The sequence below is a fragment of the Gallus gallus genome, chromosome 12, assembly GCF_016699485.2.
Source record: "Gallus gallus isolate bGalGal1 chromosome 12, bGalGal1.mat.broiler.GRCg7b, whole genome shotgun sequence".
Lineage (NCBI taxonomy): Eukaryota > Metazoa > Chordata > Aves > Galliformes > Phasianidae > Gallus > Gallus gallus.
In genome coordinates this window covers 19043820-19059960 of record NC_052543.1, presented here as the reverse complement: position 1 = coordinate 19059960, position 16141 = coordinate 19043820, and the positions used below count along the sequence as shown (strand labels likewise).

Below are 16141 nucleotides of genomic sequence, written 5' to 3'. Positions count from 1 at the left end.
GTCTGACGGCCTGTGAATAACACAAACCCCATGCAGAATGATAGCTGGTACCCCATCTCCATTGCAGCCATTTTCTGAGCTCAGGAAAGGGCAGGCTGTCCTCATCAGAGCCCCCAGACACAGGGCCAGACCTCACCTCCTCTATCTGAACAAAGGAAGCGTTCTGTACCTCCTACAAAGGAAAAGCCACCTCCAGCCCTTTTTGAAGCATCTCTCCCCACGCCTCTATTGAAAGACATCACCCCTGCCAGCAGCCTTGCAGAGTTTAAGAGGGGACAACTGCTGGTTAATGAGAGATAGCACTGCTGCTCAATGCCTACCGGGTACTCCAGCGCTGACTGCAGTTGGGTTTGACCCTCCCTTATTACTGTTGCAAAAAGCCTTGATATCTGATTGATATAAACTAATGCTTTTATGCACTTCCCGTGATTGTAATGTAACTAAATGCAGTTAACCTTAGAAAGCCACTTTTACAAATGGAGTAGATTTATCTGCATTTAAATTTTAGTTCTTGTTCAAAGACTTAAGAACAGGTTCCTCCCCATTATTCAATTTAACAATAATAATAAAAACCTCCATGACAACTATAACAAAAAGACTCTGATAAAGCCTGAAACCTTTTTGATAATGAAACATACAATTTCCCTGTTTGAAGCATCATTCCCCAGAGAACATTAAAAAAAAAAAAAAAGACACAGAAGAACTGACGTTTAAACACTGTTAATGTAAAGAACTGCATACCTGAATGGTCCATGTAAAAAATAGACTTTGAGAGAAGCTACAGAAAAAATAGTGGGTGGGAGAGGCGAGACAACTTAAATGCAGTGTCTCATTAGGACAATTACGGGAGTCAATAAAAACTGGCAAAATTGAAGAAGATTCACTACGCTGCTCAGTTCAATTTCCATTAAATGCAGAGACAGATAGGTCAACTGCCGCCAGTAGTCATCTCATTTGGTTCCCGTGGTGCTGAGGACACGGCAATGTTGGTAACTGCCTTTTTTCTCATACCTCTGTGGGACCATGACAGCTATTCACCATCTCGCTGCCTTTTTAAAAAGGTCTATAATCACACACCTATACTGTAGTTCCAGCAACATTAATTAAGAGCAGATAAACTGTCATAGAAGAAACAGTAACACGCATTAATTAAGGTTGGTTCTACTCTGACTCGATTCAATTCCGAATCTTCCAACTTTTTTCATCAATACCTTTTCATTATAATGCCAGAGGGAATTAATGCACCGAGAGGATATCAGCTACTCAAAGAGGCTCAAGCATGTGGGATGCCAACAGAACCTTCAGAAGCGCCAGATGAATCCACTAGGGACAAATGAGATAGTGAAGAAGCACACAAGCACCCAGGCAGCAGGTCACACAGCTGTGCCACAGAGCACTGACATGAGTTGTGTGAATTACGAGTTCCATTTATTGCACTCCGTGATTACCACTTCTTACCGTGCTTGATTCAAATCAAATTTCAATAGTGTTTGGTGTTCTAAATTGGAGAGCACAAGAGCTCTGTATTTTAACATGCCTACCTTGGCTTGGCAGAGCTCCAGAATCACCCCAATCAATACTGAACAATTGCTTACAAACACCTGTTTGTTTCAAGCTTAGGTTCTTTGCTCTACTGAAAAATACTAGTCTGTTTTTTGCTTCCCCTTAGGATCCGCCCCATTGGTACCCAGAAGCCATGGCCAGAAAAAGCACTGCCCTTAATACTGGACTCCCAGCACGCATAGATCTGTTCCCATTATTCTCCAGATCACCTGGAATTCCCAAGCAAAGAGATGCTTATAAATTAGTCATCCTGGCAGTGAGAGACGCATCCATGCTCAAAGTGGGCAGGACTTCCTTTGGCGAGAAGGTGTTTCTTTTTTCCAGATCACAGCAGATTCCTTCCTTTCCAAAGTTGGAGAGGAAAATGCTGAGTTGGTTCTTTATGAGCAGATTTTGTGTTCACCTCTGGAAGGCAATGAGCAGAATCCTAAGGTAATGGCAAGCTCTGCTGACAAGTTCCCTCCAGATGAAGAGACAGTGCTGTTTACACGTTGTCATTATGATAATGTCTATACTTGCAGTACAATGCTGTCTGTCAGGAGCCTCAGGAGAGGTCAAAACCTCATGGGAGAGCTTCCCCAGCACACGGACTTCAGTGCTCATGCCGAAGGGTTTTATGCACAGCACACAACCTGTGGTAAGCTACCCCCTGACTTCTATGGCAGTGTCTATTTTGCAGGTCAAAAATAAACAAACAATGTCTTCCAGATATTTTTCTTAAATCACTGCTGCCTCACACGAAGATGAGCAACATACCTTTACAAAGAAACTAAAGAATTTCACGGGCTTTGCATGTGCCAACGGGTCCAGCACCTATTCCGCTTTGCTGACTGCTAAAGCAGTGGCACCAACTGCCCTACATTGCGCTTTGTTTATGTGAGCACTGGGAGGGAGAGCAGAACAAGCAAACTTTTTTTTTTTTTTTTTAATCCTTCAGCTTCCTTGCTGTTCTGACAATAATCTCAGCAAGAGTTTCCCTGTGCTGAGTGGGAGGACACACAGGGCTGGGGACTGTGGGACTCCCGGGGAGGGGCAGCAGGTCTGCAGGCAAGGTGGCATGGGGGAGGAGATCAAACCACATCTCCATCTTTCCTGAGCTGACACCAAGCAAGCTCATCTGCCAGACGCAGGAGCCAGGTCGTGTACTACTTCCTGAAATCAGATGTTATCTCAGCCCAGCAGACTTCATGTGATGTGAGTTCCCAGCAAATAACAGCCCTGCAGAGCAGCCAAGCCCTGCACTCCATTCCCCCATCGCCTCCCAGAGCAGCAGCAAGTCCTAAGCTGAACAAGGAAAAGCTGAAGCCAAAGCAGTTCTCTGTCTAAGTTCAAATAAATGTAAATTTGACATAGGGAGCCATGGCTGAGCAGCAGCTTTTCTCCCTCCCTCAGCTTGCTGCCCTAGCCCCACTCGCAACCTCCATCTGAGCACAGCTCAGGGCCATTAGGACCAATTCCATCTGAGTGCTATGTTCCTTCAAGTCCATTTTCTCCCTGGCTTCTATTTATAAAATTGCTTTAGCTTAGAAGAGTATTTCGCCCTGTGCAGTGTCAGGCTGCCATTTGGTCTGAATGCGTCCCTTCCCTGCGATAAGCATCCCACTGAGCACAGACACCTCCCTAAGGGCTGCACTCAGCTGTCTGTGGGTTCTGAGCAGAGGTCCTGTGTCACCTCCTGTCCCCATGTCCCAGGGGGACACGATGGGCTGGGAGAAAACGCTCCTGGGACAGGAGGGCACGGCATCCCAAAGCGAAATGAGGAACTGACCCTGCAAACACAGACTGTAGAAAGTGTCAGGCTGTCCCCACACGTAGTGCAGTCTCTCCATTCCAGGCCCCATAGCACTCCACATGCCTCACAGCACCACAAGCAACCCAGGGGTCTCAGCACACCTCCCCAGTAATCAATTTCATTAAATACCTGATGGTCTTGATTCATCTTCAGGGGACACAATCAAAAAACTGGCAACAAAATACGGCAAAAAAGATTCACAGAGGGTACAAACCAACTGAGAAAGATATTTTCTCCTAGTCGTGTGTTTAAACTAAATCTCATTATTTTTGGTTATTTTTAATGTGTGCCATATTTACTATAATTTCAGTGACAAGATTTAACACGCTCCATGAAAACAGTGGGAAAGACAAAGAGAGCACTTTGCTCGTTTTGCTAGCTCAACCATACCTTTATAATGGCACAAGAAAAAACTTCCTCTTCTAAACCCAATACCATCTTATCTCAAATTCACCCTGGAGATTAAGATCAGCTGTCACAGCCATTTTCCAGTCTGCTTAGGAGCTGAGAAAGGAACAGTGCAGGGAGGAAAGAGGTAGAAACACACATTTATTGACAAAAAAAAATTAAGAAAATTAAGAATTAAAAAAAAAAAACCTAGCAAAAGGAAAAAACAAAACAGTATGCATAACTAAAACATCACATCAAGATGTATATAATAATGCACTGTGTCGAGGTACCACAAAAGAGCTGCTTTGCCCCCATGGAACAGCTGATACATTTGATAAACTTGTACAACTTGCTTTCATAGCTCACAGAACACAGCTGGCTGGCTGCTGCAGCACTTCCCTGGTGCCCGGTGCGTGGGCACGTCCTGCTGCCACCAGAAGAGCCACCCAGCTGATGCCAGCTGTGCTGGGGCTCTCACTCTACCTGGCCGCAGGTCAGCAGCTGAGGGCAGCAATCAGCAGCCACTGCACCTTCCCCACCACGCAGCATTACAGCACCGCGCAGCTCAGAGACAACTGCAGGCTTCATTCCACGTACATTCTCTTATCATAAGCACTGCAAGGGAATGAAGGGAATGCACATTTTCATAGGTGATTATCATCTCCCTAACAGATGGATTTCTTAAAGAGCAGTGGATGTTTTGCTCATCTCAAGCAGGACATGTTACAGAAGGGTTATCGGCCCCACTCCTCCGTGCTTTTGTGTGTAGAGGTATTTATTTTCTTCTGAAATATAAGAAGATTCTTTCTGAGAAAATAAGTATAAGGCTTGGAGGCCTTCTTTTTTTCTTCTTTTTTTTTAATAACAACTTGATTCTCCAATAAAGTGCATTTATCAACAGCAAGAAAAACTGTAAAGATTCCTTTCACTGCTTCATGGACTTCAGGCCCTCCAAGCTTACCGTCTCACCAAAAGAATCCCTGAAGATGGAAAGGAACCTTTCAGCAGCCTTCACTCCCTGCAGCCCCACAGTCTCAGGGCAGCCAGGGCAGCTCTGGATGCAGAAGGAGCCAAGCACTGGGGCTGCCTCTCTGTTCCCACCTGTGTCACCTGGGGAACAAAGTGAGAACAAGGCACGACTCCCCAAGGGCTGATGCCATCATGGCTGCTGGAGGCAGATGGAAAATTAATTTTTGGTGTCAGCCTGAAGAATGGCATGTTCAGTGCACAAATCTCTTTAGCTGTGACACTAACGCTATACTAAAGGAAGTGTCTGCAAGTACTGGAACAGTTGCAGAGCTTCCAGTTTGCTGGAGCTGCTGGGAAAGCATGGGAACATCCCTTCCTGATCTGGAAAACCTTCCCTATAACAATGGCATAGGCATGGTAGAAAGACAATCCCCTGCATGTCGCTAATGCTCAGACATTCTCTGTGCTGTTTTCAGACAGAAAAACTGTGAGAAGACGAGAAGTCATTTGATTAATTTTTATTGTCAATATCATTTCTGTGCACTCAAATACTCCAGCAAAATTACCTTGTTTAGAAATTACAAAAACATCTCTATTGGTTCTGGATTTTATTTATATGAAGATTATGACTTCCAGCCAAATCTGAGTTGACAGTTTCCCTTTAGCTTCTGACTTATTCCTACCACGTTTTACTGAACGGGGTTTGGATCCCTACCTCATGGGACTCCCTTCACTATGGATTTCCCAAGAGAAACAACTATGTAAGGAAATCTGATGCCCAAATGACCACAGACCTGGGGAACGTACCCATTCCCAAAGGGAATAAAAATCAAACAAAGACAGGCAGAGCCACAGGCAGGCCAAGCAGCCCCACCAGCACACAGCCCCCTGCAGCTGGCCCTGTTCTGCCACAGCCCCGTCCACCCTACACCACAGCCGGTGCCTCTGTATCTCAATTTGCATTTTATCTGTGATCTTTTAACGAGGTCATCTGCTGTTGTTGCTGGAAATAGAAACCTGCTGCAGATCTTAAGACAAACTCTTTTTTTCAGGGAAGAGAATCTGCTGCTGTCCTGTTGGTTCTGGTCCACCAAACATGCCAAGAGCTATGGATGAAAACTCTGCAAAGATATGAACTCTGCCAGTCGCCAGGCACTGCAATCCATTTACAAAGGAACTGCACTCCGACTGTACTGTGTGTAAAAATACCGTGCATATAATTACGAGGCTGAATTTAATAACATTGAAACAAATCTCCGTTCTGATGAATGCATAATTACTGTTATTAAAATATTTATGAAATAATAAATTTATTAGAAAGCCTTCTGCATATGAGCTTGCAGAATATTGCTCTACATGACTGCCAAAATGGCAGCAGAGAAAACAAGCTGGCAAGGCATGGAACCCAAGAACTTCCCTCTCAGATAATACAAGCACAAAGATTCCCTGAGATTCTGCTCCAGAACTTGGAGAGCCAGAATAATAAATTCTCAAATTTCTATTTTCTTCCTTTGCAAATTTGCCAGTTCTTTTCACAAAGGCTGTCATGGAAGCAAATTCCTTGTGGAGATTCTGTTTGGTTGTTTTTTTGTTGTTCTTGTTTAGTAACTGGAAAAGCACCACTGAAATGACACAGAAGTGAAAACAGCCCCCAGCACTCATCTGAACCATTGGGGGTTTAGGCTTTAGATGAGCCTGAATCAGACAGAGGCATTTCCCAGGTCCCAGATGACTGTTTAGCTCGAGGAGAAATCCCTCACCAAAGCACTCACAAAGTCTAGTTTTTGGTACCTAACTTCCAGCAAAGAAGAAGAGCAGAAATCTTGCTTCAGGAACATACCTATTGCATCTTATGTTGCACTTAAGCCTCATCGCCTGCTGTGAGAGTACAGTCAAGACAAAACCAGGGAAATTTCCAGCACAGAAGATAAAAGCCACCTATTTAGGACAAAAACACCTGTTTCTTAGTCACTGGCTTTGATATTATGGGTTAGTCTCTGATTATTCTTGTTTTAGGAGGCCTCCTGGGACCAGGACAAAGAGAAGCTTGAAGATGCCCCAAGGAATTGGATGGACTTTCATCCAGCTGCCATCCCACTCACATCCACCAGTGCTGGATGGACTCTCCGGAGAAGATGCTGGAAACCTGTTCTAAGAGAAGCATGTGCTAAGAGAAGCAATCTTCAGATTTGTAGTCCCATTTATTTATTAGCACTCTTCTAAGAAAGGTTAGAATTAGGTCTGTTGTGTATGATAGTAATAAATGGCTGCTATAAATATTGCATGTGGGGATGTATAGTCACTTTTACACCATATCTTCTCCATCTGAAATTTAGTTTATGAACAGCAGGATGACTTTTCCATCTAGCCCCGGATAGTCTGTTATACCACAGTCAGATTCCTCGTGCCTACAGCAATACAGGTGTGCAATCTGACAAAGAAAGCAGAGGTAGGGGTTGTATCGAGCCATCCGAGGAGAACCTGGATCACAGTCATTTTTCAGTGCAGATCTGCAGCTTAAGGCTTTGGCTTTGTCAGCAGTTGTTATACCCACAAGCGAAAAGGCAAAAACAGTTGTAAAACAGTGAAAGCAAGATCTAAGGGCATATCTGCAGCACGCAGTGGAGCAAAGGGACCACACCAAAGCCAGGTCCAAGTTACCTTGCTTTTCAACTGGAAACAGTTAGGCAGCTTCAGCAAGGCTGGGGCAGACCTGAGACTTCAGAGGACGGCTGCCCCCAGCCAGCAGCCTCTCCCCAGGGCATCTCCCCCTGCCCCAGCTGCATGCTGACCTTGGAACTTCCCATGCCCTTCATGGGTTTTGCTCATCTCCTGTCACCTCCAAGCTGGGCAGCCAGCTGGGCGCAACCTACTGCCTGTGCTGCTCAATGCTTTTGAGGTGGTTCTGCGTTACCAGAGCACACCCTTCCTCTACAAATCCCACACCCATGATTCTTCTAAGCCCTGGCACTGTAGTAGTGTGAGATGGGCACAGCCAAGAGCTGAGCAGCCCAGTGACGCACCCACAGTAGCAGGAATGGAAGTACAGGCACGCTCCATCCAACCTGCCCCAACAGAGCCTGGCACTAGGACCCACTCTTCCACTCCAGCTCCATCCCCAAGCAGTGCTCTGACAGATGGTCACTGGTACCTACAACATATCTGAAAAGCAATAAATAGATAAAATAGATACATAATATGTATGTTTATGAAATTATATATGCACATATATATACAGTCTAGTACCACATCTGGAGGTTGGCGGCCCTGTCTGTGGCATGGGGGTTGGAACTTGATGATCCTTGGTGTTCCTTCCAACCCAACCCATTCTATGATTCTATGATTCTATATTTTTATACATATGAATATAACACCTACATAAATGAACAGGTTCATACAGGTTAACACAGAACCATCAAAATGAACAGAAATCCTACAACTCCCAACACTGCTGTAGCCTTCCTCCCCCAGTGGGTCAGATTCTCCTTTTACCAAACCCAGAGCTATCTGACATGCCCTGCATATGAGGCTGTATCTGTGCCATGCAGCACAACGCCCCCAAATGAAGGTCTCCCAGGCCTGCTTTCTCTTCTATCCAGATCAAAGCCAGGCACTCTGAGAGCCTCCAATGCTCTCAGGCACAGAACGGTGATCTCTAATGAGAGGCACCTCACAGGCCTTTGGCATGCTCCCCAAGTTTATTTAAAAACACTCCAAAGTGCGGTCCAGGCTTGCATTTCCATGTCAGCAAAGAATACAAGGATATCAGCTTCTCAATGCAACATCCGTTCAGCATGCTAATGCCTCCCAGAACATCTCAAATGACACAGCAAAAGCATCACTTATCTCAATAGGAACTAAACAGCATTACAGGGACACTGGACAGTGGTGCTGGAGCTGTAACAGCAGTGGTCAGATGGTGTAAGTGGACGTGTCCAACCCTCGGAAAGGGACAGACCCAGGTGAAGGTGACCGTCACCCTCACCCCACTGCAACACCCTACACCCAGCTTGGGTGCACACTTTGTCTGACCCTTGGCCATGTAATAAGCGAGGCACTCACATGACAGCCCCAAGATATGGCAGCACAGCAAGAGAAAAGTCTTCAGACCATGCCCCATGTCCACTGGTGTCATCTGCTCAGAGCAGTACAACCATCTGGTAGAAACTCGAGCTCTGCAGGTAGGAGGGTTCCTCCAGCAAGCTTCAGTCTGTGGAAGAGCTTGTGTGGTGTCCATGCTTGAGTGATGACTGGCAAGGGCCGGAGCGGTCATGTTTTAATGCAGTCATGCTTGACTGTCCCTCCTACTGGTAATTAATCATGATAGTTCTAATGCCCTTAGCTGAAGGGTTTTCAGGACCTCTTGAATCATCAGTAACATGGAAGGCTTTGAGAAATACTTGTTTTTCTTCAGAATTCTCTCTGCCTGGATGCCCATTCCACCACGCTAATAACCCGACTATATTGGATACCATGCTCTCAAACAGCCTTAATTACATGCTTCATATCTTCCAATATTATGATAAAGTTCACCATAGTCCCATGTCTGGGACAGTCATCATTGTCACTCATTGAGATTAATTTGCGTATCACTATAAATAGGAGTAACAACGTCTGACATTATGATGCAGAATATTGTGTGAGATGATTTTAACGCCTCCAAGCAAAACTCATTTAATAGAATAAAATATAGAATAGAGTACATGTAGTTTTACAGTATTAGGATTATGAGATTCAAAACCAGATCAATATTTCTTTCATAAAAAAATAATGCCTTGAAATGATCCCTCCATTTGTCATTCCAAAGAGGTCACCTTCTTTCATTTCAAAGAGTGAACAAGGAAGGAATCACACAAAGGCACTTGCTGCATGCATGCCTTTACCAACCAGGTTGCCCCTGCATCAGCCCAGTTGCCTGCTGACCCTTTGCTTATATGATCACACTCATCCTTATACCTCCCTGCATGGATAAGCATCCATCCCCCGGCAGTACCACTCTGCTTCCAGCCGGCTCCTTGCACTCCCTTCTACCAGAATCCTATGGAGCAGCACCTGAAGCAGGATTAAGAGCTGAGAATATTGCTAATGCTGAACTTTGCCTTGTCAGGAATATGATTGTTACCTACAGAATACAGCGTTCCAGAGGAATATATTCATAATGCCTCCAAAATACCACTAGAAACTCCACATGGGAGAAAAGGAGCTCTTGACACACAGATTTTCCAGTACTTTTGAATTACACATTGCAAATAAGACTTCACATCTGTTAAATGTAGCCAATTATTTAGGTAACAATAAAACTGCATGGACCAGCTTGCTGGCAGGTATTAGGTGCATCAGTAGCAACAAACACAAATATTTAGAGATTTAAGAAAATTAGAGCTTGCCGAGAAACACAGAAGCCTTTTAATTTTTTTGAAAGAAAGTTTATCCTCTCCTATTTTCAGCTTTTATTGAAATTCACTACGAATGACCACAAAAAGTAGTTCTCCTCAATCTTCTAAAAATTGTACCATCACTCCATTCACTAAAACCAGCAGCATCTTGCTAAAAGTTAGGAGCAACAGCAATGAATTGGCAGTGAGTTCAAGGCCTATCATTAGCATGAGAGAAAAACAATGCTATGGCATGCTGAGTTTCTCTCAACCACCAGTGAGAACCCAGGAGCCTCCATGGGGTACCCTGCAGGAAATTAACCCTATCCCAGGAATCTGCTCCTTTAGCCCTGAAAGAGGAGATCTGGGGGGACCTTTGAGGTTGTACCCAGGTCCCACATGGACACCAACATGTGGGCACACATGATGTGAGTGGGAAGTTCATCCAAGTGATGGGTAGAGCAAGAAACCATTTGTTTGCAAAACTCTTATTGTGGAGTGAATGAGACTGTAGAAGCTGATCAGATTAAAAACATCTGGAAATGACAGTCACACATTCTGAAGCAATTCTCATATAGCTCTCACAGTCCTCCCCTTGGCAATGCTGTCAGGCCTACCAGAACAGGACCTGGTGGCCATTAAAAGGCCCCATGCGGGTCCCTGAGGCCAGCAGTGGTTCAGCTGCAGCCCAGCCGCACAGGCAGCCCCAGTGCCCCAGGAAGATCCAACTGCGGGTTCCATTGGGAAAGGCACACTCTCTTCTAGGGAAGGAAGTGCCCAGCTCAGAGCTGCACCTGTAATCTGTATTCCTTTCCAAATAATCTCGTTTCTTCTGGTCTCATTGTGTCTACAGCAGAAAGCAGGCACTGCAACTTTCATCCTTCTCACTTAGTACTGAGGTACCCGCAGAAGGAAATGCAGTAAAAGCACCCAGGGGATATAAAGGAGTTTCAATTTACACTTCCAATCTAGTTGTACACCTTCATCCCACTCTGTTTTCTAAACTGTTTCCTGGAGGGGCACAGTAATGCACTCTTATGGGCCACAGGAACAACCACCACTGATGTAAAGAAAAAGGCATTCAGATGAAGAACTACTGCTGAATGACTAAATAAAACTACAGCCACTAAGGACAGAAAGCTGGAGCAGTAATTAGTTCGTTATTAAAGCCTGTAATGAGAAGTCTGCAGTTCTAAGGGCGTCCAAAAATGAGTTTTCCAGTATACAAAAAAACCGAAATCAGTGTACTGATTCTCTCCACACTGCATGGTTTAACTCATAGAAGATTTGATTCATCTGACATTTTTTCAGCATTGTTACTGAATTTCATGGAGCTGAATTCACAGGGAAACCTGTGACACTGTCAAGTAACAATTTATTTTTTTACAACGCAAAACCAGCAGCCTAAAAAACACATTGCCTTGAAATCTCTGATGCGTTTAGAAAGAGCTTCCCAAGTTGTTTGTCTTATTTTTAGAGAAGATATTTAATTTACAATCTGCACACTACTTAGTTGCATGCTGTCACAGAATTGTAATGTGAAGAAGTCACCATACTTGACATACTTCAGTATGTATGCCTTTCTATCTCCGTGCTGTGCCACACGCATCGCTCCTCCTGTTGCATCCATGCTGCACCCTGGCAGAGATGACGCAGCCCTCTTCCCCAAATTTGCAGCTTGACAAACATTTCCAAACAATATTCTGCAGTGTCCTAGAAAGATCTATGACAAAGCATCACCTTCCACACAGCAAAGGAAATGCAACTTCTTGCACAGAAGCCCACAGCCTTCAGCAAGGCAGCACGAGGACCGTGACGGTTGCAGCCCACGGCTGCTGCACCCAGCAACACTGCCCAGGGCTGGATGGGAACGTCACGGTCTCCCCTCCCCACTCTGCTTCAGAGAGGAGGAAATGAACTAACAACGAGGTGCTAAAAGGAAGCATTCAGCCGGAGGCACCCCCATCTCCGTCCTTTTCACAGCGAGTCACCGTCAGGCCCACACTGCTGCCTTTAGAGGAGCACGGGATGCTCCCAGCAGGGTGAGGGTGAGGCTGGCTGCTTGGGATGCTCCCGGACATCCGAAGCAAAGCATCTTGTTGGAGGTCCACACAAAACCGATGGCAAAACCAGACCCTGAATTCAGATTTCTTCCTTCCTCTAAACCCTGTGCACGGTTGAGTCTCTCATCAGCTGTAATTGTGGAAGAGAAATCCTCGCGCACTTGGCCTTTGGAGGCATACTGCCCTCCCTGGCAGCTCCTGCACCTGTCACAGAACGACCTGCACACCCCCTGTGCCCCGCGGAGCAGTGACCCACTCCATCACACAGCCACAGCCAGGGAGCAGCATCCCTCAAGGGGCTCAACCCTTCCCCGGGCTCCAGGCAGAGCCCTGCCCCAGCCCACCCCAGCTGCTCTCGCTGAGAGTGCCACTCAGCTCCAAGAGATACAAGGAGGACTTGTCCTTTGATCACATAGAAAATAAACCAACATATCTAATGCAGATCCTTTGCATCGTTTTTTTTTACCAAACAAAAGCTTCCACAAAGCTTCAAACAGTAATGGCATGGATGAATTCAAGTCAGAGGACCTCACTATAGCTTTCCCTGCTGCTGCACCTGTTGGCATTGGCTGGAGATGCTCCCAGAGCTCTGTGCTCTATCAGGAACAGACGGGTGAGCTGCACGCATGGCTGCTGTAATTCCATATGCAGAGAGCAAGAGGAATGGCCCAAGTCCTACCCTTCCTGCAGAGAAAGCCCATAAGCATCAGTAGCTGCCTGAGGAAACCCCGCTGTGCTCTGCGTGGGTTATATCTATTTCTTTCCCCATACATTAAGGTACAGCGCGAGTACTTCGGTTCTCTTCCAAAACACTGTCAGAGAAATGCAACCACCGGTTTCTTTGCAGAGGCCTCCACAGATGGAAAGAGACATCAGGGAAGAGGCAGCCTATGCACAAAACCAAACGCCTGGGAGCCCCCCACCCCCTCACACAGGATCAGCAAATACTACAGGGACCTACGAGAACCACACGGGCAGCAGAAGTGAATGCATTTCAGCAAACACACAGGTTAACAAGTTTGTTGCTGTGTATCTTTCCAGTATGTCGTTGCTTCTCACTCCCCACACAACTGCACTCTGTTGCTTAAGAGGTCCCCTCTCCTGCTCCTACCTCAAAATATTTCATATTTCTCTCTGGCTGGGACATACTCTGAACTGTGCTTTGAAGGATGAGAAGATGAGAGGGAACAGTTCTAGCGCACAGAAAATGTGCTTAAAGCAGGCAGAACCAATCTGCAGATACATATTCAGAGAGATCTCTCAGTGTGCACCAGTTCCTGCATTCTGGATGATTTGGATAAAAAGCAATTTGGAACAGATGCTTAGTCACAATATGTTAAAATGTTTAGATATATATAAATATCGCTACGTGCAGGAACTGCTCAAATGCCTCATTTTCTGCAAACTCCCTTATGTAACATCAACACCACCAAGGATCTCGCAGGTACCGTGGCGTTACGGGAGGGCTCGGAGCACCCGGGCTTCCCATCCCAATGGGATCTCAGCGCCCAGGATTCGCCCGTGGCTGCGGCTCGGTACGGACAGCTGCCGGCCCGCTCTCTGGCAGAACACTGAGCCATTCTCTGGCACAACTTCGGCCCCGGCTCGGGGAGAGCGGGACCGCAGCCCAAAGAGGGCTGCTGGCAATGCGAGAAGCGCGGAGCGAAAGGAGCGCCGCGCAAACAGCAGCCTCCGGAGACAGCATCCCAGCGCCGGTACGGCCGCGCAAATTGCCGGGGATTCAGAGCACCGCAGTCTGCCGGGCGGGGGAGGAGAGCGAGGAAAACAGAACCACGTCCTTCGTGCTCTCTGGGAAAAACGGACAGCACCGAGACCAGAGCGACCGGCCAGGTTACGCGCCGCGCTGGGCGGCTGCCCCGGCCCCGGGAATGGGAACGCGGAGCGGCGGTCGCTGCTGACACCAGATGGGCTCTGCCGGGAAAACCTCCACAAGTTTCCAGCCGAGAAAAGCGGGGGATATCTCCGCCCGCCGCAAAAAGAAAAAAAAAAAACATACAGAATAATAAAAATAACCCCACCAGCACCTTCCGCATGCGAAGGCGGAGGATAGGAAGCGAGAAACTCCGCCGCTCGCGATGCATCTGGTGGCGGTGCTGCCGCTGTCCCCGCGCTGCGCAGCGCCCAGAAACGGCGGATCCCCTGGGGGTGGGGGACGAAGCCCTCCCCGGTCCCCGGCCGTACCCCGCCGCCGAGCCGTATTTCTCCCTAATGCAAACCCATCTCAATCACCGCCTTTATTTTTTCCTCTCCTCCTTTCCATTCAAGGATTGCTTCTTGCAAATGGGGCGATAAATCCAGAAAGTGCCATGCACCGTAGAGAAGGGAGACGGGGGAGGATGCTGACATAGAGCGGGCGGCTGGGAGGGAAACGAGAGGATCCGGAGGGGAAGCGAATGAAGCACCTGAGGGGGCGCGGGCAGAGTTCGCCTCCGCCGCGCGGCTCTGCAAGGCTCGGTTCGGCTCTCCGCTACCCGGCGCCGCGCAGCCCTACCTGGAAGAGCCGGAGGATGTTGGCCACCATGATAGACACGGAACTTCCCGACGCCCCGATCACTCCAACTACTTTCTCCGGCTTGACGAAGACGGGCGGCTCCCCGTTGGTGCACCTCACGTCGGAGGTGTCCTTCTGGATGAGAGCCTGCACGAAGGTGAGCGACTGCTCCAGCGCGTAGGTGTCTCGGGAGCAGGTGTCCAGGATGCGAGCGCCCAGCGTGACATTGGGCAGCAGCTCCGGGTCGCTGTTGATCTGGTCGAGGGCGTAGAGCATCGCTTCCAGCCTGTGGATGCCGTTCTCTTTCTTAATGTCCCCGCAGGGCACGCCCGGGGGACCTTTGGCGTGGACAGGGAAGAGCCCCCCCAGCGTGATGTCCCCCTCGAGCCGGATGGAGTGCGGCGCGTACATCTCCTGCCCCAGGGCCGCCTCGGAGAGCAAGAACTCCAGCAAGCAGCAGGGCAACTTCACCAGAGTCAGGAGCCGCAGCAGCCTGCCCAGTCGGAGCATGGTGCTGCCGGTCGCCCCCGGGCGCTGCCCCGCGCCCCCCTGCGCCTTCATCCGCCCGCCGGGGCGCGACGCGGGGCTCGGGGCGGGATGCGGGGCTCGGGCCGCTCCCGCCCGCCGCTGCCTCCGCCGCGCTCCGCGGCAGCTCGGCACAAGGGAGCCGCGCCGCGCCGCTGCCGCTTTAAATGGTGGCCGGGGCTTCTCCGCCCCCCGCCCCCTCCGCCGCCCCGCCCCGGGGCCGCCGCTGCGCAGGATGCGGCCGAGTCGGGGCCGGGCACGGAGGCGGGCGGCCGCGACAGCTCCAGCGGTTCTGCCGCGCGGGGCTACAGGTGGAGGAGCGCGGTCCGCCGGAGCCGGCGATGGATGGGCAGCGCCGGGGGTGTGAGGACCTGGGGGCGAACGGGCAGAGCCGTGGGCGTGCAGAGCCGGAGCAGCCTCGCTCCCCGGGTCCAGGATCCGGGGCAGGGCGGGCGGGAGGCGAGCAGAACCCTCAGTCCGCGCGGAGCCGCGGCCAGCCCGGCCTCGGCCGCCGGAGCGGCGTTCCGACCAACCCTCGGCATCAAAGCAGAGAGCTTTGCCATGAAGAGCACATCCAGCACATCTCCACTGCCATGGAAAGTGCATCCTCCTTGCCGCTAATAGCTAATACGAGTGAAGCCAGTGAGGAGGAGGAGGAGGAGGAGTTTGGATGTAACCCCATACTCTCGAAACCTAAGTAATGCAGCTGATCTCTTGCCCCCCCCCCCCCCCCCCCCCTTTTTTTTTTTTTAAGAGCTCCAGACCCATTTTGTCCCATGCACCAAGATCTCAAGAATGCTAGAACATCTGGTTTTGTCCCATTCAGCCCCAAACTGTAATAGCCAAGGAGATGACACCCGTTGCTGTTCCCTGCTGACCAGCAAATCCACATCCTGACCCCTTTCCAACTCGAGAGTAATGCAAAACACAGTTCTGACGTCTGGTTCCGGCC

The 16141-nt window shown here is 48.7% G+C and overlaps 1 protein-coding gene across 6 annotated transcripts in view; it reads right to left on the bottom strand.

The window, feature by feature from the left end:
- GRM7 (glutamate metabotropic receptor 7) overlaps nt 1-15327 on the bottom strand; it is a 224070-nt gene extending 208743 nt beyond the window's left edge. For all 6 annotated transcript variants that reach the window (XR_005839434.2, XR_005839435.2, XM_004944718.5 and 3 more), the window contains exon 1: nt 14665-15327. Coding sequence is in view for 4 of the 6 variants with exons in the window: in XM_004944718.5 (XP_004944775.1) it covers nt 14665-15225 (561 nt within the window). In the remaining 2 variants the exon portion in view is untranslated. The remainder of the gene's footprint in view (nt 1-14664) is intronic.
- Nucleotides 15328-16141: the final 814 nt, after the last annotated feature.